Source organism: Epargyreus clarus, unplaced genomic scaffold, assembly GCF_041222505.1.
Source record: "Epargyreus clarus isolate Ecla_fem2 unplaced genomic scaffold, WU_Ecla_fem_2.2 ptg000012l, whole genome shotgun sequence".
NCBI lineage: Eukaryota > Metazoa > Arthropoda > Insecta > Lepidoptera > Hesperiidae > Epargyreus > Epargyreus clarus.
This window is the reverse complement of record NW_027332220.1, coordinates 8,517,409-8,537,078: the sequence shown is the minus strand read 5'-3', so window position 1 is coordinate 8,537,078 and position 19,670 is coordinate 8,517,409. Positions and strand designations below refer to the sequence as shown.

General features: G+C 33.5%; 4 protein-coding genes across 5 annotated transcripts; 2 read left to right on the top strand and 2 right to left on the bottom strand.

Moving 5' to 3' along the window:
* Positions 1–1,117: 1,117 nt before the first annotated feature.
* Rad9 (cell cycle checkpoint control protein Rad9) lies at positions 1,118–3,543 on the top strand. Its single transcript, XM_073078428.1, has 3 exons — positions 1,118–1,326; positions 1,495–1,900; positions 2,035–3,543. Exons 1-3 carry the CDS (start codon positions 1,293–1,295, stop codon positions 2,762–2,764), a joined length of 1,170 nt encoding a protein of 389 aa, XP_072934529.1. The 5' UTR covers positions 1,118–1,292; the 3' UTR covers positions 2,765–3,543.
* Positions 3,544–3,648: 105 nt separating this feature from the next.
* On the bottom strand, positions 3,649–9,392 carry Ube2g1 (ubiquitin-conjugating enzyme E2G 1). Of its 2 annotated transcripts, none has more exons than XM_073078430.1 (5): positions 9,230–9,392; positions 8,769–8,871; positions 7,119–7,216; positions 6,432–6,610; positions 3,649–4,845 (listed from the first exon to the last, which is right to left on the bottom strand). In XM_073078430.1, exons 1-5 carry the CDS (start codon positions 9,273–9,275, stop codon positions 4,765–4,767), a joined length of 507 nt encoding a protein of 168 aa, XP_072934531.1. In that variant the 5' UTR covers positions 9,276–9,392; the 3' UTR covers positions 3,649–4,764. The 2 variants fall into 2 exon arrangements, with proteins under 2 accessions (XP_072934531.1, XP_072934530.1); XM_073078429.1 differs by having other exon boundaries at positions 3,649–5,101; positions 9,230–9,390.
* Positions 9,393–9,941: 549 nt separating this feature from the next.
* Positions 9,942–11,940, top strand: LOC140746323 (uncharacterized). Its single transcript, XM_073078434.1, has 2 exons — positions 9,942–10,431; positions 11,384–11,940. The coding sequence occupies exons 1-2, from the start codon at positions 9,973–9,975 to the stop codon at positions 11,768–11,770; spliced, it is 846 nt and encodes a 281-aa protein (XP_072934535.1). The 5' UTR covers positions 9,942–9,972; the 3' UTR covers positions 11,771–11,940.
* A 2,062-nt stretch (positions 11,941–14,002) lies between these two features.
* Mybbp1A (MYB binding protein 1a) lies at positions 14,003–19,554 on the bottom strand. Its single transcript, XM_073078427.1, has 6 exons — positions 19,341–19,554; positions 18,818–19,003; positions 18,280–18,462; positions 17,796–18,002; positions 16,346–17,093; positions 14,003–16,003 (listed from the first exon to the last, which is right to left on the bottom strand). The coding sequence occupies exons 1-6, from the start codon at positions 19,479–19,481 to the stop codon at positions 14,076–14,078; spliced, it is 3,393 nt and encodes a 1,130-aa protein (XP_072934528.1). The 5' UTR covers positions 19,482–19,554; the 3' UTR covers positions 14,003–14,075.
* Between the last annotated feature and the right edge of the window lie 116 nt (positions 19,555–19,670).

Below are 19,670 nucleotides of genomic sequence, written 5' to 3'. Positions count from 1 at the left end.
GTAGATGTACAGTTACTATTTTTATCAGTTTGGCTGTTAATAATAATATGAATTGCAAATTTTACGAAGCTAATAGCTATATTTTGCGATATTGCTAAGATACCGAAGCAAAAAATGATGATTGTATTTATGTCACTGTACAAGTCTTTATAAACATAAATTAGTAAAGATTTTCAGAGAGTAATGTGTACGTATGTAATGTATACGTATGTAATGTGACTATATACAATACCAAGTCCTCCTCTCCAATAATACGCCTCAGATATAGGTACCGAATACATAGATATGATGACAGTGATGGCCTAGTGGTTTAAATTCGGTCCCTTAACCGGTTTCTGAGGTTCAAATCTCAGATTTTTCTAAGTAATAATTACGTACTTTAACGGTGCAGGGAAACGCTGTAAAGAAACTTATATATTATTATATGCTTAAAATTATGTGTAAAAAAAGTAACTTAAAACTTAAAAAAAACGTATTTTACTGGTATGGTGGACCGACAGAGAAAAAAACAGTCTGCAGTGGGGCAAAAACACAGGTAGGAAACTGGGCGGTGCCCGATGGGGCAATACGCTAAGAGGGCTCCGGTTGCGTTCCCTTGGAGATCCCGGAGTCCTCTACCCAGCGCCGAGGACGGCCACCGGGAGGGGCCTTAGCGCGGTTAAAATCCCACATAACGTCGTGTCGCTCTCACGGCATGGGGTACCTTTTGAAGGTTTCCCCCTCGTAAAAAAGGCGTTTTCAGTGTAAACAGCAATTCGGAATCAAAAGTCCACCTCCTACTAATCGTAATCTGCTCTGCGCCTCCATGACGAGGCAACGTCGGAGGAATCTTTACCTCAAAGTAAGATTTAATTTCACATATTTACTTAGTTTTAATTTTAGAATGTTCTTCTAGTTACCATGTGTTTATGTTAAGCCAATAATCCAGTTTTGTTTACACCCATTTTTTACTTATTCAATACTTAGTACTGATTTTTTGGGATATTTTATGTATTTTACTCTGCTATTATTGCATAGAATGTTAAATAATCTATAATGACAACATATATTACCTATGGATACTTTCAGTGACAACCTGATTTGTTTTATCTGCTTCACTTAAATCAAATGTCAAATTGACATTGATCTCTATGTCAATCAACTTTCGCGGTTTAGTTAAACTTAATTGCAATGGTTTTCTTTAATTTAATTAATTAAATATGAATACAAACAATTTCTTTCAGTTTACGGGCAATTTACGGTTTTAATCGCACTGGAAAAATAACGCTATTTGTGATATTACCTAATTTAAAATGAAATGTCACGTACCAGGACCTAATGTGAGAGGTAAACATTGATTTTAATTCTGATTTTTCCCTTTTTTAACAACATTATTTACATTACTTTATTCAAGTGTTTACCGGATAAGCTAAATATTCGGTTAAACAAGAAATTTCGAAGACATTCCATAGAAAAGTCTGTTGATGTTGGTGTTATATATTTTTAAAATTTCAGTTTTTGGAAGAACCGTTCATGCTCTTGCACGTTTTGGCGATGAATTATACTTGGAATCATTATCGGACTGTATACTTTTACGGACGTTAAATGCAGCAGAGTCCGCTTACGCTATGGTGAAATTTAACAAAAATTTCTTTTCATACTTCAACTATAATTATTACTCGACTGAGGACAACGAAGGGTTAAAATGCAAGATATCAATGAAGTCCGCATTGCACACATTCAAATCACCCACACATATGGACAAACAAGTAGAGAACTTGGAAATTAAACTGGAACCAGAGTCGTGCAAACTTATATTTCAATTAAAATGTAAGCATGGGATCGTAAAAACCCATTTTGTATCTATATTGGAATGTAAATCGATGCAAGCTGTTTACACTAAGGATGTGGTGCCCAACAGGTATTGAACATAATATATTTCAATCATCTGTTAAAATATTGTTTATAGATTTAGTTTCTAACGTTTATATATTTGAAGAGCTACTATTTACACTTCAGTTTAATGACACTTTTTAAAGATTTGATTTATTACAGAATAACCACATCACAGAAGATACTATCAGAGGCACTTGGTAATTTCACAAGCTCCGATGACCAAGTAACATTCGAAGCAACCGAACAATCACTTACTTTGAGAAACTATATCGATAACACAGATGCCTTTAAAATAACAAGAACAAAAATAACCATAAAGGCTGTCGAATTTGATAGTTATATCATTGGATCGGAAACAATAGTCACATTCACATTGAAAGAATTTAGAGCATTATTAGCTTATGCTGAAGCCCTTAACTTACCTGTACAAGTTCACTTCGAGACAACCGGACGGCCTGTTGTCTTTATTATACACAATGGCTCCACATTTGAAGCACACTTTGTTTTAGCCACATCGAAACCTGAGAATGCAACCCAAGTCACTACAACACAGAATACTACACATACGGAAAGAAAACGCAAAGACGACTCTAAGGTGGTAGCGGAAGCAAGTAAAAAACCTCACCTCGACACAGATATGTCGGTGAATTTAGATGAAGATTCACATTTATTTAACTTCATTGAAATTCCAGGAGAAATTAATAATTGTAACGGATCTCATATAGATGTAAATAATGTACAAGATATTCCAATGGACTGTGATAATATACCAGCATCTCCGACATCGAGAACCAAAGTAAAGTCTGTTTTCAAGAGATGTTTCGAAAGCACATTTGATCCAAGAAGCATACAGGGAACTGTGTTAGCTGAGAACTCTGATAGTGATTGATAGCCTGGCTAAGGGTGGTTAAACCAAAGGAATACTTAGGTGTCTGTTAAAAAAACAGGAAGAAATTTATACCTTACAATCTTAAAATCTGCTCCGTTGAACAAAGTTCAAATGGAGCAGGGTGAAGTTATTTATTATCTAAGTTTATTGTAAAGATGAGTCCTGGTTGAAGTGTGAAGCTGCACTTTCACAAAGAGAAGAGCTATAGTCAAGCTTCTTAGCCTGAAAATCTATCTCAGACTGCTTAAAAACATTATTGCAATAAGTGCGCTTAAAACCAGCGTCAGCATATAGCATTAGACCCGATGATACAATGAAATCATACGCTAAAAGATACTACGCGTAGCCGACTAGACTATGGATAGTGGCAGATCATTATCGGTTTGGTGTGAACAACAGTTAAATAGCAGAAAATGACACTTGCGCTGACAGCGGCATGAGCGTGGTCGATCATCCAAGGAGCAGCTGATTTTTGCATTTCTAAGAGGTCGTGCCAACTATCCCTCTTAGACTGTGTGAAATGCAATAAATCCAATGCTTAAAACAATATTCTAATCAGTAGGAGAGTACTGCTGCCTTGCCTGGCAGATTCCCTTCGTTAGTTGCTGATGATCCACTTTACCAAGATGTTGTAACTAAGCTAAACCTATCTGTACTGATCCAGTGTACAGTTGGTCTAATCAAAAAAAAATTAAAGTCTTAATCCTTGAGAGGATTTCCATTGGTTTTAAATTTGTAATTGTTTAATAAAAAACAAAAATGCTAAAAATGTTTGTTTATATTTTTGTATGTGTGTTTCAAGTAGGCATTTATTCAATTGTTACAGTGTAATTCATACTTTTTGAAATTTGTTGAAGGAATTGTAGCCAAAATAAAATAACGAGTATCACTGCATTATGATTTTATAGTAAAAAAATATACATGGTTAAAATATTGTACACGCGTCACAAATAAATGTTTCAAGGCGTTGTTATTGCGACGGTATTAACAGCATGATAACGGCAATACGATGGATTTTAAAACTGCTTCTTTAATATAACAGAAATCATTTATACAGCATCCTATAAACAATTAACTTCTTTATTGCAAGTACTAAGCCCTAAAGTATTAAAAACGTTTATATCTCTACACAACGAAAAACGCCAATTGCAAACTAATTCTGTAGTAAGACGGTTACAAAATAAAGCTATTTTCATTCTTAGAACGTATGTACCTACATCCTAAAAATAAAAAAACTACTCTGAACTAAAAGCAATGGTTACGCTGCGTAATATTGCATTTTTTTATTTACCCTAAAGTCTAACTTAAATCATACAACTGGTTCGCGTTATAAATACCTGTGCTTTATTTATACGAAGTGCAGATAATGGGCAAGGTTCAATCGATATGCAAAATAGTATACAAAAAATTTGCATTTATTCAATAAAAATTATTAGTTATAATTAACATTGTTATACAATAACTGTTTTGTTCCAACTTGACTAAGCACTCTGGGTTTGTAAGTATCGGTAACTAACAATTTACACAGATACAGAAGGCATTATTCATTACTTTTTTTTTACACTTGAAAATATGAGCTCATCTATTTAATTATTATACATTTTCGATACATAATAAATAGTAATTAAATACATTTCAGATTTGGTTCCACTACAAAGAGATCAAACTATAATTATACAAGGGAGAAAAAGAACAAATGCAGATTTGTTTTTTCTATAAAAATTATCATACACATTTTATTATCATAACAATAGCTAGCTAACATGTCTTAAAAAAGATGAAAAAGACCTTGAATTCTACTTTTAATTTATTTATAAAATACGGCAGCGATACCATTTAATTACAATAAGTATTAATTTTAAAATCAATTTCAATATTGTCTCTAGCCCGGGTGGGTGGGGCGTGCACTATGAACGGTGGCCTGCTCGCAACTGACGCGCTAACTGCATCACCAAAACACTCACATTCCAAATGAAATCAACGAAAAAGGGCACTCTTAATTAACAACAATCCTCTTGGCTCTTTCTCACACACTGTGCAACTTTTCTTTTAAACTCCGAATATGATTCTCTCCATTCTTTCTGTAAAAAGAAACATAATGAGCACACATCTACAACTGTCTAACCATTTATTGGTGTATTTGTGAGCAGTTGGGTGTGCAATAAATGCAAATTAATTCTATTGCAGTACGGTGTAATTGTGGTGTCATGGCCCTTTTTCAGTAATAATACTCTGCTATATACTTTTCATTCCTTCCTAGAAACAATCTTCTTGACTTTTCCTAACACATCTGGCCACTTTCTTTTTGAAATCCGAATATCGGTCTCTCCATTCCTTCTGTGAATGCAAACAATGTAATAAGATTATTGTTACGCATCAGAATCGTCAATTCTGCTGTATAACAGTACTAACTAGACATAATACATAACACACATACAAATACAAGTAAAAATGAGCATGCCACGAGTTTCCATATCTAATTAAATCTAAAAATAAATGAAGTAAATAAAAGCCAGGCTGAATACATACACTGCTTACTACTATTATGTTGAATATGAAATAAGTAATCCATTCTTTCAAAAGTATTGTACATTACGAAAATGCTTTACATTACATGCATATATACACATTTAATCCGAATGTTTATAGGAAATAAAGAAGTTCAATACTCTTTTTTCCAAATTCATTTACAGTACTAATAAAAAACGACTATATGGATATGGGAATTATGAAAACATGTAACATAAATCATAATTACTTACATTTTATATTTAGTAATCAAATAATTATTATAATATAAGTAATTGTTCAAATGCTTTATTCATATAGAAATATATCAACATTATGTAATGGAAATTCTATATAACTTTGATAAAAAATACCAAATATTTCTATTATTATTATGAATGACACACTACATGCAGAGCATTTGGCACATTTAATGTGTTTGGTCACCATTACATAATACTTTCTAAAAATTGTGATAATAAATTACTTATTATGAAGGAACTCCTGTACCTGGTACTAACTTTAAAATATGAATTAGTAACTGAATGCAGTGAAGGCTTGATTAAACGGACTAATTGTGGTCATAAGGTATTCAGATATAAAAAATCTTTCCTTTAAATCTTTCTTTAGAGCCGTAGGGTACTTAATACTTTTAGCATCGGCGTTCGACGTAATAGCTGCTTTTCGGAAACTAGATTTAACGATCTCTTGCGGACTAATAGGCTAGTGCTTGGGCAGATAAGGCTGTCCACACAGTTGCTATTAGCTAAAGAAAATTGTAAAAACAAATTATTTTTTTAGACTGGGGGCCTCCATTCAACGTTACGCCCCGGGGCTCCGACGACCTTAGTCCGCCACTGGTAACGATTAAACTCTACACCACGTATCTATTTAACCGACCGCAGCATCTTATGAACGCTCGACACACAAAAGAACGCTAACGCGATGCAGCATTAATTCATACGTTTATTTCCGTCGCTAAAACGCGCCGCAGTGTTGATAAGATTGCCAAAACGCCGAATCGCCGATGCCGAAAGTCTAGTTTCATTAAAAAGCTACATGATCATAGTTAGCAGTCCCGAAAATCGCGAATCCGTGTATTTGAAGGCTAAATACTCAAGTTTCTACTGTAAATTTCTTTTTTAATAAATATACTTACTGCCGCATCAACGTTTGCAGGGCTTTCATCGTTCGGATCCGCCAGCATGGAGATTACACTTATAAGTATAGTCTCTACCGTGTGCACGGGCAACCACCTCTCTGACGCCTTCTCGTAGCCCCATTTGTCATCTCCAGGCTCATGTAATATTGATATGCAAACATCACCATTTTTTTCAACTGAAAACGTGTTTTGTATTCAATGAATTATCTATTGAGTATTATGCAGGATTGATTGCTAGATAACCAAGAGGTGATATTAAAATAAATCTTGGGCAGTGTGCAGAATATGTAGGACTTTAAACTATATTTGTGTTTCAACTCCAAACAATATAGCTTTAATTTACACTAACTAAATAAATAAGAAGGAAAACTGTAACATTAATTTGAAACCTGTCTATTTTCCTCAGAAAAGTTTCAAGCCAAATCAAGTACTCTTTTAGTAATTTCTATTTATTTGACTGCTTTGCTATCATGTCAATCTGCCGTTTTATTTAACTACTGCTTAAAAAGCTTCACCTTTAGCGCATCCTACCCATTACTTATAATCACAAGTAATCCTCTAGTTAATCCTGATTGTAAAAAATGCTTGAAATTATGTTTTTTTCTATATAAGATACAATAAGAAATGCAACAGTGTCATAAGATTTAATTGATTTTGTTATAAAGAAGTACACAATTTACTTACTATTTGGATGCCATATTTCAGTAACAAATTTCATCCGTGGTGGCCTCAAAGGATATTCCTTAGGAAAATATAAGTGAGCCTTAAAGAAACCACCCTCACTGTAAAAATTAAACATAAATAATCAGTAAGCATATTTTATAAGAATATGTACAAATTAATAGATGTGATTATATAAAAGGTCTTTATATTAAAAGCAAAGTATTAAGGCTACTTCATCAGAATTGGGAACTACTGCCCATGAATATCCATCTACAACGCCAAATAGCATCAGAGTTAGGTCCTGTCTGGGATGGAATATGGATCTCCGTACTCTGATAGGCCAGAGGCTGACTACAGATTCAATGAGAGATCTTGTACAAGTGTCCTTATCACACTAGACAAACCGAAACAGAAATAGGTGTGGCATTGTTCTGAAGTCAATCCATCAAAGGGTCTACCACCTTCTAAAGCCGTAAGGTTTGATGGAGTACCACTATCACCTGTTAATGCTTGAATAGTTTTAAAACTTTTGTTAATGTGACATTCTAATTTAATCCTCAGAAGCAGAAACACATATTTACACATCTTATTAGTGGGCTATAGTGGTCGTTTAATATCAGGTGGACTGCAGTAGTCATGTTTGCATACCATTTAATTATTTGGTAAATACTCTATTTAAATTTCCTCTTGTAAATACTACTGCATAATTGAGAAATAGGAATATTTCCAAATTTTAGTACTCAACAATTTTCATGATTTCTTAACTTTAATTCATATTACAAAATATGCATTAAAATTTAATGTAAATATTTAATGCATTATGCAGTAAAGTTTAATAATAAATTGTATAAATATTTAGCAACACTTAATTAAATAAGTTATTCTCATAACTGTTTTGTCTCTATGTGAAGGTGAAAGATAACAATTTGCCAAAACTTGCAATAGCTGACAAATCTTAAGGTCACAAAAGTCCAAAAAAAACAATATAACCCACTATTCTATGAGTTCTACTTCAAAACCTATGCATAAAAGTCCACACATATGTACATAAAACATCCTGTTTAAAATATATCTTTCATATAAGTAGCTTTTTGTGTATGTTACTTATTTAATAAGTTACATAGAATTAATCAAGGTAGTCTTAGGAGACATGAGACTTTTGTATGTAGTGTGCAGTCAAGTTGTTATGAAAAATGTATCAATACTATGAGGTATTACCTCATCTATTTTATTTCATTCCTATTGTATAATCACTTGATAATTTTGAAAAAAAAAATGCATAGCCATTACTGCAACATTTTTCAAATTCCTACTAACAGTTTGACTATCATTACTGTTCAAATTTTGTAGTCTTCAGATTTTTTAAGTTTGTTAGGTGTCTTATTCCAAATATAAAGGTTATCATAGGCAGATAAAGCTTATAAAAAGTTATCTAATGATGACAATTGGAATCTATTATTTAACATACCCACTTATTAATGCTAATACCTATTTTAAGATCAGTTAAACGTTCGAATTTACTGTAAAACATTGTATTTGTTTCGATATACCGGCGTCACGGACACACGAGCGCTTCGAACGAATAAGAATTCGAATGATAAAGATATCGGGTCGAAAAATTACCATAAAATTCAAAAATTACTTTAATGTATAGTTTTGAAAATAACTTACTACAATGTGTCTGGAGGACCGATGATGAGCACTTCCCACCTGTATATGTCATTGTCGTCTATTAACCCAGCAGAAAAACCTTCCACTGGATTTTTGTTCAGTTCTGAAAATCAATTTACGTAATGCTAATCCTTAAACAAAATATCATGAACAGTTTTGCAAAAAGTATACTCCTCGTAAACGTACTTCAAAATAGATACTTTTATTTGACTTTGGCAACCAAACTTCTGTCACAGACGATGATATTGATTTTATACATGTAAAAACCACATGTGCTATGAAAAAATTACATAGCGAACAAAGGGTCAATTATTTTTGGAAATTAGTTTTTGTAATGACCCAACATAATCTCTAAAATAGGACCCGCTAAGGTCAATGATTGCACGAATACCCATGTCGACTGACGCTCACTGCAGTACATGGAGACACATTATAAATATTAGAATACATAACACAATTACCTGCTAGTTGCTTTTTTAATAAAAGCGAAGACTGTGGCTCTGACATTAATTACAATTATGAAATTTACCCTGACGACACGAAACAAATGATTTTCCACAAAAGATGGCTGGCTGAGTTTTGTGCAGGTTGTGAAACATATGAGCTGTTGCTTGTTTCCGGTACTGTAATAAAATGTTACCACTAAACGGACTCGTTATATACTCTTTGGTTACCACACTAAATTCTAAACTGTGATGTTTAAAATGTTTGTTATTATGTTAAATAATATTTAAATGCATACTTCTTATTGTAAAATAAGTTAATCATATAAAATATTGAAATTCATTTCATTACTCTGCACTCACCTGCCATCTCTCGACAGAATAAATATTTTCGGCGGTGTATATGCCGCCTAAAATTTAAAAATCTAAATCTTGACAGAATTAACATTCCTACAAGGTTTTAAAATTGTATTTTAAAAAATCTTTTTTATAATAGGCACTTTGCAAAAAGTTTTACTAGGTATATAAGAGGCCGCCTAAACGGTCAATTATATTGTGCAAAATTGCGAATTGTGCAATATTATTGACCGTTTAGGGTTAATATTGAAAATTGCGCAATGATTGACCGAAAGTTTGAGCGAGTTTAATATTTATTGACCAATATTTTTCCATTGTGTCATGTAGGCTCAGTATAATCAGTATTGCGCAATATATTTCAGTCTGTGGTTCGTCGTCACGTAGAGTACACGCGTACATGCAAGATGGCAGAAAAAAATAATCCAAAAGTGAAGGAAAGAAAGTTTATTAGCGAATGTATCCAATTGTACAGAGAATTGCCATCTCTGTGGAATGTTAAGAGCAAAGAATATTATGACCGTGATAAAAAAAGAATTGCTTACGAAATATTGTTGTCTAAATACAAAGAGATGTTTCCACAGGCAAGCAAAGATGATGTGAAGAAAAAATTCAATTCTTTAAGAACTAACTACCGGAAGGAGCTCAAGAAACACCTCCAGTCGATGAAATCCGGGTCTGGTACAGACGACATTTACGAACCTACTTTATGGTATTTTAAAGATATGATATTTTTACAAGATCAAGAATCCGCATCGGATTCACAGTCTAGTATATATTTGGATACATATGTGGATAATATATATGTGGATCAGTTTACTACAGATAGTCCGGGAGGAGAGAGTGAACATTCTACTTTGGACAATGTAAGCACACATGTAAATTTTAATTTATTTAATTTGAGTTAATACAAAATTGTATATTTTACAAGACCATTTCATCTTGCCAGGGAACTGGACCTCCGTTGTTACTAAATCTATTGTATTCGTCCCATGCTTGCTTCGCGATATTTAGCTATTTTTTCTTATTGATATTTTCCAATACTATACACTGGTACATTTCCTGAGATGGCGGGTGTATTATTCCTGATTCGTTATCTTCACGGAACATGAATGATGGTGATAAGTAGGAACGGGATTTTCCCAAAAATATTGTGTAGATAACAACAAGTTAAAAGTAAATGCTCTTTGAAATACTCCAAAACGAGTAGCTAGTGTACCAAACACACTTTCAACCATCCTTCTAGCTCGCGATATACGATAGTTACATATTCTTTTCTATTTTATTAATGCAGTTTGGATATATGATTAGGTACATTATTTTTTGTGAAATAGGAAAAGCATCATCCCAAATAAAAAATATGGAAGTTTTCGGAAACTTCCTGGCAACAATGCAGGTAGAGGGATATTTAAAGCATTAATTTTAATCGCTGTCCAAATGTTGTATTCTGCAGCACTCCTCCATCTGATACACGACCATAAGGCCCAACATCAACTGTAATGAACTAGTAGTTTCCATTTACAACCGCCATCAATACAATACTGAACGTTTTTTTAGTTCTAGTAGTATGATCCAGAACCAGGAGGTTTCTTTATTTCCTTGGCAACTTGTTTTCATTCCTTCGCTGTTTCATCATTATCAATCCATTACTGTCCCACTGCTGGGCACGGGTCTTCTCTCAGAATGAGCAGGATTAGGCCATAGTCCACCGCGCTAGCTAAGTGCGTATTGGTAGACTACACATACCGTTGAGATTTTTTTCCTTCGCTGTTTGCGGTAATTGAAAATTAAATAAAAATATACTATTCATCATTTTAGGAGGATACTGCAACTGTTGGATCGACTCAAACACCATCTACATCCTATGCAGTTCGGAAGACTAAAGTAAAAAATTTAAAGAGAAAGCATGATCATGAACTCATGGATTTGGCAGCTCGCCATGTTACTAAGAGATTGGTTTCCCCCTTTCATCTGGACGAATATCAAAACTGGGCTTTGTCTTGTGCTGCAGATTTAAAGAAAATGGAACCAATGCAACAAATCTTTGCTAAAAATGCTATTGCTGCCGTTATCATGGAAGGACAGTTAGGACTTCTACACCGCAATTCGGTAAAAATAAATACTCCAATAGTTACGATAGCTCCATCTTCGACATATACTAGATCCACGCCAACTCCAACAAAAAAACCTGAACTTCCATCTTAGCAGTTGTAACATCATGCTGTAACCCAGCAGATCATGGATTATTTCCAACAGAATAATCATAATAACACGAAGAATATTCAACAGGAAAATTATGCTGATGGCGCGACCGAAGATACAGTGTCTCAATATATACAGTTTAATAAATTAATGATGCGATTATGATGTTTATTTACCCTAATTCATCATCATCATCATCAACAACAACTTTGGTGGAGAAATAGCACCATTAAACTTTAACGGTCTTATTCATAAAAAGTTATAGCACACTTATAACGTTGCTATAGTACGATTGTCAAAAAGTGTTATTCATAAACGCATTTTAGGCACTAAACCGTTCTATAAGCCTTCTATAACTTATAGAGGCCAGAACCCTACTATAACAGTGCTATAAGGCAAAGATGGCCGACTCTCAACAGCTGATTCGTGATTACTAACCTAATTTGACAATACGTTTTTAATAAATTATGTCAATGTCCATTTTGTATACAAACTTGAAATAATTTATTTTAATTTCCGATAAATAACATTATTATATCACTATTTTAAATTACAATGCAAATTTTACAAAGCTTAGATTATTAAAAATCTAGAAAACCGTCCACTTCGAAGAACATTGCACCAAAGAGTGATCTGTTTTCATTAGACTATAGGAAGCGTTATCGCTTTAATAAATCGACAGTAAATTTTATAATTGATCTCGTACGTAATGATCGTAAATTAGATCGCAGAGGTCCTGGTACACCTTCTGAAATACAGGGTTTACTGCCATAAGGTATTGCGAATGTTTACAAAACGAAACTTAATTTAATTTTACTTTATATAATTATATCAATATTACATAAAACATTAATATCCAACCAATTTTCACTCCTTTATCTTTTAACAACTTTTTTTCACATCCCATTTTAACAAATAAAATATTTTTAAATTCGCGGTATTTACAAATACACTGACATGTGATTTGGTTTTATCGACAACCCATTGACAAGAATGTCAAGACAGAATATTTTTTAGTACGAAATAATGTCATTTAATGATGTTTATCTATGGATATTCGTCAATTTGTTCGCCGAACTTCACTATAATGGCAACATTTTCATTTATAGTTGACTTTAGCGACACATTAGTTATAGAAGGTTTATGGAACGTTTATGAATAAGCAATTTTATAGAACGTTTTATAAGCTTATTGAACACTTTAACTAATGAGTGCTTAAAACCTTCTATAAGCATTTTTTATGAATAAGACCGTTAATCTTTCAGAATATTTCCTTTCGCTAGATACCGTAATGTTATTGAAAGCCGTCGAAAAGCTTGTATTTCTTTCACTCATTTATGAATTTTTTTCTTAATCAATAGTAGACCAATCCTAGTAGCTCTTGAAATCGTTACAACTTCTGTCGTACAGAATTTTTTAAATCTACAACCTCAGTTAACATCAAGTATTTTATAACATTCGTGAGGGTATTTTGCCTTTTCTTGTAGTAATCTTTCGACCAGCGACGTGTTAGTTTCCGTATACATTTGGTCACAAGGAACAACATTATAGCTACAAGTGCTACAACTAAATCTTACTCTACTAAATACTTTTCTCTTACTGAACACGAAAACATTGTGCAGTTCGTATTATTGTGCAATGTTATTGCTTGTTTGGATTCAGAGCGCGTTTCAAACTTATCGTACAATGAAAATATTGTACAATGCTATTGCAGGTCTAGGGGCCGCCTTAGATTTTATTTTAACCCTTTATTGTTCTAATATATCATAGATTTTAACATTATATTCAGATCGATCGAAAACGAAAAACGATGGACCTTTGGACAACTTAAAATTCTCCATGAGGGTCGAAAGTTCGATATGATAGGGAACATATTATATTCATCCGCACAAGAGCTATTTTCATATTTTATCAATAGTCACACGCATGAATTCATGGTAACTGGCCACTTCTTTACATGAAAATCTACATATACATAATCAACCAAAAGTGTATTGAAGCTTTCTGACGTTGGACACTCTCAAAGTTTCGGTCAATCATTGTGCAATTTTCAATATTAACCCTAAACTGTCAATAATATTGCACAATTCGCAATATTGCACAATATAATTGACCGTTTAGGCTGCCTCTAATGAGTCTCCCCTAATGCTGATAAGGAACCTTAATTGTTCAAAAATATAAAAATATTGCGATCATCAGATTGTAAGTATTGTAGTTTTAGTAAATGAAAACCAATTTATTAAAATGTTTTTATTAACATTTATTTGTTTACTTTATCGAATTATACTTAACATAACTAAGATTCGAATCACTCGTCATTAGATGTAGATATTTTTCTTGGTTTCTTTTCCGCCGGTTCCTTGTTTCCATTTGCTTGAGGCACCAATTTCCGTTTGTTTTTCTTTTTTTTCGATTTTGTATTATTTTGTTGGCTCTGTACTTCGTTTGTTTTTTTATTTTTACTCTTAATGGTACATTTAACTGCCTGTAGACTGCTTAATAAAGGTTCGTATTGTAAAATTGATTTCATTTTACAGTTCTCATAATAAGCTCTGATTGTATTCAATAGTTTTTTTAACGTGGTTATAAAGTTCATCTTAACTTCAAATTCGGAGTCGGCGGTTAAGGTACTTGTTATTGCGTTACTCAATTTAGTTTCTAATTTTTGTAGTGCATTAACAATTTGCGGTTTTGTTGGCTTATATCTATTCAATGATCGATAGAATCCTACCATTAACTCCAGGCCTTCATTTCTTCTAAACTGTCTTACATTCTTATTAAAAGCATTGTCAATTATTACCGAGATAAGATACAAATTGCCCTCCCAGTCAGTGCGTAGGATACTGTGGAAAAATATAATTGGCAGCATACAATTACGATTTAAGAAAAAGCTTTCCATGGAATCTTTAAAGACTTCTATCATAGGCGCAAAATAATTTGGTCCTTTTGGTGATTGAGATATTCTTTGTGAACAACCAATAATGAAGGTAGCGAAACATGTTATGACGTCACCTAGGGATTGGTACAAAAAGTGAGACCTGGCTCCTTTAGCAACCATAGCTTTCAAGTAATCGCACAATATATCAATGGTAACATTGGCGTCTGAAGAAAACTTCCTAAGCTTAGTTAGGTTTTTAAGAGTTTTCCTCAATCTGTTTTCCAATTCACTAAACTGACTATCTTGAATGCAAAGCTCAAGACATCTGGTTAGAGGAGCAACCATTCCAAGGCAAATATCCAGAGCTGGATCCTTTTCTACATAAATATCTATTAAATCCAAAACTCGTATTCTAAAATCGGATAAAGCCTTTTTATTTTTGCGTTCTTTCTTAGATTTTTTATTTTTTCCCTGATGAAACTGCTTGAACGCCTCTGCCAGCGCATCATCGAGTTTCCTGCCTTCTTCTTCATCTATCATGTCAGCATCAATACTTTCTGTGTCTGTATCTGCTGCTGTAGCTCCTAAAGCTTTTTGAACAGCAAGTCTTAATTGTTCAGGAGTTTTCATGTTCTCGTCATCATCATCGTCTTCTAAGCTACTGTCGCTATCATCGTCTTCGTCTTTAAGCTCTCCACCGTTTCTGTCCGAAACATCGTTTTCATCAGAGTCCTGATCACTGAGACTGTTTTCATTTTCTAATTCATCTTTATCTACGTCTGAATCACTATCATTGATGAGCGGGTTAGCCTCACTTTCTGGGTCTAAAACCGACACAATCTGACCAATGGATGATGGTGTCAAATACTCACCTAGAAGCCTGAAAACACATTGGACAACAGAACGTAGTACACTAGACTCGACTGACAAGATGGATAACAAAACTTCGACTAAAACTTCAATCCATTCTGGTTCATCAGTTAGAGACTTGTTTTTCTTTTTCTTCCCCTTTTTATAATGTTCGTAGCAACTTTTTAACTCCTTAATAGAACTAGTGGCTATTTTAACATGAGTAGGTTCAGAAAATAGGAACAAACCAAGCTGATAAAGAAGTATCAAAAAGACATTATCCACTTTAGATTTAGATTCAACTTCCTCTATTTTCTGGCATATTTCTGTAAGCATTTCCCGACATTCCATATTTTCTTTGGGAAATTGTTTCTCTAGTTTCGCTCGCACTTCCTCCTTCTCCAAAATTGATGTAATGAAACTATTTAAAGATGATAAGACAGCTACTAAGTTTTCTACGTTAGAAAATCGCGAAGTAAAGCAGCGGTAGAAGTAAGTCTTGATGGAACCTGTTAAATAAAACAATCAGGTAAGATTTTGTTACAATAAGATAATTACATAAGAACAGACCAAATTAAAAATCGACGACGAATTGGCAATAACTCGTAACTCAAAAAACGCTACTTTTCATAAGAAGAAACACTATTTTAAAAAAACAGAACGTATTGCCACACTTTAATATTTTGCTCAATTTTGAACCTAAAGTCCTGGTGTCTTAAGGACGATCTACGATACGTCATTTTAAGTCCAAATATGCAAAAATAGCTTTTCCGTAAAAAATTGAGATATGAGTTATTTCTACTACATCGTCGAAATAACAGTTTGTATTTAAGCGGATATTTCACATTTACCTGATAATTCACTACTTATAGACATATTTTCTTCACCACCAATTTTGAAAAAGCCAAAACACATCAGTAATTTCATGTAAGTAATCTTAAATTCAGTGTCATCTTTCACAGCTTCATGGCTAACAAGAGAAGAGATAAGTTCTGCTGCCTTCGTCCTTTCATTGTTATACCAATTCCTTTCATTATCTCCCTTCAGTGCTTTCTTTGAAGTATTTAGAAGTACACCTTTCAACAATTTAGCCATTTTCTTCACACTACTTGCGTCTAAATCCGCCATGATTGACTTAACAACAGTCGATCCTGTAATATCTGTAAAGTTTATTTCACCTGGATTGAAGAGCAGTTTCTTTAAAGTTTCAACTCTAGTTTTACTATTAACTCCCTCTCCCTTCAGGGCTTTTGCAATAGTATTCAACAGTTCCTTCTCCTTTTTAATCATAATTTTATGATCATCTTCGTCTTCCCTTTTATTTCTTATTTTACTAGCCATTTGTAAACCTTTAAACCAATCCAGGAAGAGTTTGAAGAAGTTCTGGCTGATTAAGTCAGGAATAACTGCTGTGTTATCATTTATATTGAGCAGGATTGTATTGAGAATATTTATTGATGCTAATTCTCTGTTCCTATTATGCTTGGTTAGCTGGTTATCAATCTCAGTCCAAAATAGCAGCAAGTGTGGCGATGTGGCTATTTCGGTACTTATTTCTTTGTAGACAGGGTGGCTTATAGAATTGAAATCAATTCCAGTCTGTAAAAAAGAAAAAAACAAAATTTTCATTCATACTTTTTTTAATATCTTGTAAAGCAATTTTTACGTAAAAGAGAATTCGAGAAGCTTCCGCGCCCAAACGCGGAGTAGATTTAATATTTGAAATCTAATGAACCCCCCAACAAAGTTTTACGTGAATAGGGAAGCGCTCACAAACACGGACGAACACGACCGCAATTCGGACGGAAATAGATACATATAAATTTCCCAATGTTGAAGTGGAAATAGCAGACGATTTCATATGCCGCGTAAATAAATCGCGCCTTGAAAACGGCACCCATCTTTTCCATACTTATATTTCATATTCTACATGTGTTATTAAGCACTATATGAGTAACGAGTAAAGCGTATATGAGTTTTGACTTATTATAAGATAATTTTTTGTTTTATAATATAGGAGTAGCAGACAAGCATGCAGTCCACCTGATGGTAAGTGCCTACTGCCGCCCATAGTTACCCGTAATCAACCCCAGATAGGGTTAGATATTTCTACCTGAGTTCACAGGCCACAGATTCGCCGCTACCCCTCAGGACTACTCTGGAACGCCTCGGTAATGTATCAGTATCAGTACCAGTGTTTAACAATGCTGTTATGAGTCAGAAATAGGTGTGGCAATGGTGCCGCCGGAGTCAAACCACAAAAGGTTTACCACCTTCATGGAAAAGAATGTTAATAATTACCATAAGTTTTTCACAAATGTCATGAATGTTATCTTCACACAACACTTCTGCAACACCAATTAATTTTCTTAATTTCACTTTTGCAGGAAATTTCTTGTTGACTACAAGGAGGAAATAAAGGGAGTCCAGTGTGTGTTCTTTGACATCTTTCTTGAATTCCTGCTTGATATTCCCCCATACTATTGATGAAAACTGTTCCTCATCGAGCTGAATCAATGAGAAATGAGTATCAATAAAAAAGGTGTTATAAATAAATAAATATTTGTACACAAATATATAAGTCTTTTGATTTTCAAAGCTCAAACAAGAAAATAAAAAAAATCTTCAAATAGGTTTTGTTTTCACTGACATTTTTTCAAAATATTTATTCCAGATCTTAGCTTAGGGTGAGGAAAATTTTCAAAGATTGACATTGACTATACCACTACTTTTGGAGAATAATTAGTTAACAATGGCTAAGTAAGATTAAGAACAAAATATTTACCTCATTTACAAAATCCAGGAGAATAAGATATGCCACTGTACTGAGATATGACTTTTTACTACTGGCTGTTCTCAGTAATTGTATAATCTCTTTATGTTCCTCATCTGTACATTTCAGCATTAGTCCAGAACGAAAAATGGCACCGCATACTAATATTTGTCCAAGAGATACATCACCTACTTCCTGTAATTTAGAATATTACATAAAGTGAAGATAAAACAGTTTGTGATAGCATTTTTTTTTATTATACAAGAAAAGAGTATGCAGTCCATATGATTGTAATGTGCATCTGTAATCAAATGGTACTTAAGGCCAGCACCAAATGTGTAGCCCCCAAAGACTAAGTAGGAACACTTAGTAAAGTGTTCTCTGTCATTCCCTTACATCTTTCAAAGGAGATTGCTCTCACAGCATTCAGTAATTTTCAACGCATCTTGTCTAAAGTATGCACACATTGATCAAAGATCAATGATTAATTGATTATTATATGATTGATGTGCATTTTACCACCACACTGATAAAAATAAACAAAACTTACACTCTTTGAAGCACCAGAGGCATGTAGTTCTTTTTTCACAAGATCAAACAACTGGGAGACATTTATTTGATCAACCTTCATCAGTAAATTAACAAGGGTTGCAAAGTAGCCAGTCCTTAACTCTGGCGTGTTCGCGCCCAAACTACGCACCAACCTCTTCAAGGCATACTGGATGTCCTTTTCATTCTGAAAAAATATTTTAATGTATTTTTTGTATGTTTGTTAGCGCAAATAAAAATTTGAATATTGTAATTTTTATTGTTACCGTACAACACCTTTGCAAGATGCTTTTATGCAAAAGCAGAGGAAGGAAGTCTCTAACACATAGCTTTTCCTAAAGTATAGGTATTAGAAATTAATCTTGTTGAACATTGACAAAAATGCGGACCACATTTTTTACACAAAATCAACTATTAATTATTGACTGATTGGGCTACTATCAAAAGTAATAATAATACTTGAATATATATGAATAACAAAGCAATTTAACCTTTATAACGTGTAATTTTTTGAAAAAACTAACCTCATTCCCTTGCAGTTGTGAAATTATTTTGATGCCGCCAATAACTTTTTCGTCATCTTTATGAGACCTCAACAAATCGAAGGCGTCTAGTAGTGATGGTGTTACAGGTTTTGGCACATCATCAGGACTTTCGTCTTTCATGTTTCTCACAATATTTAATCAATTCGATAAATTCGCACCTAAAGCCCACATGGATAACTGATGACAATGTCAATTGACATTTTGACAAACTTCATAAACTGACAAACGACAAAGCAGGCATGGCTGACAACTAGGGATGTACCTATATATAACGTGGGATTCAAAACATACGCGCGTATACGTAACTTT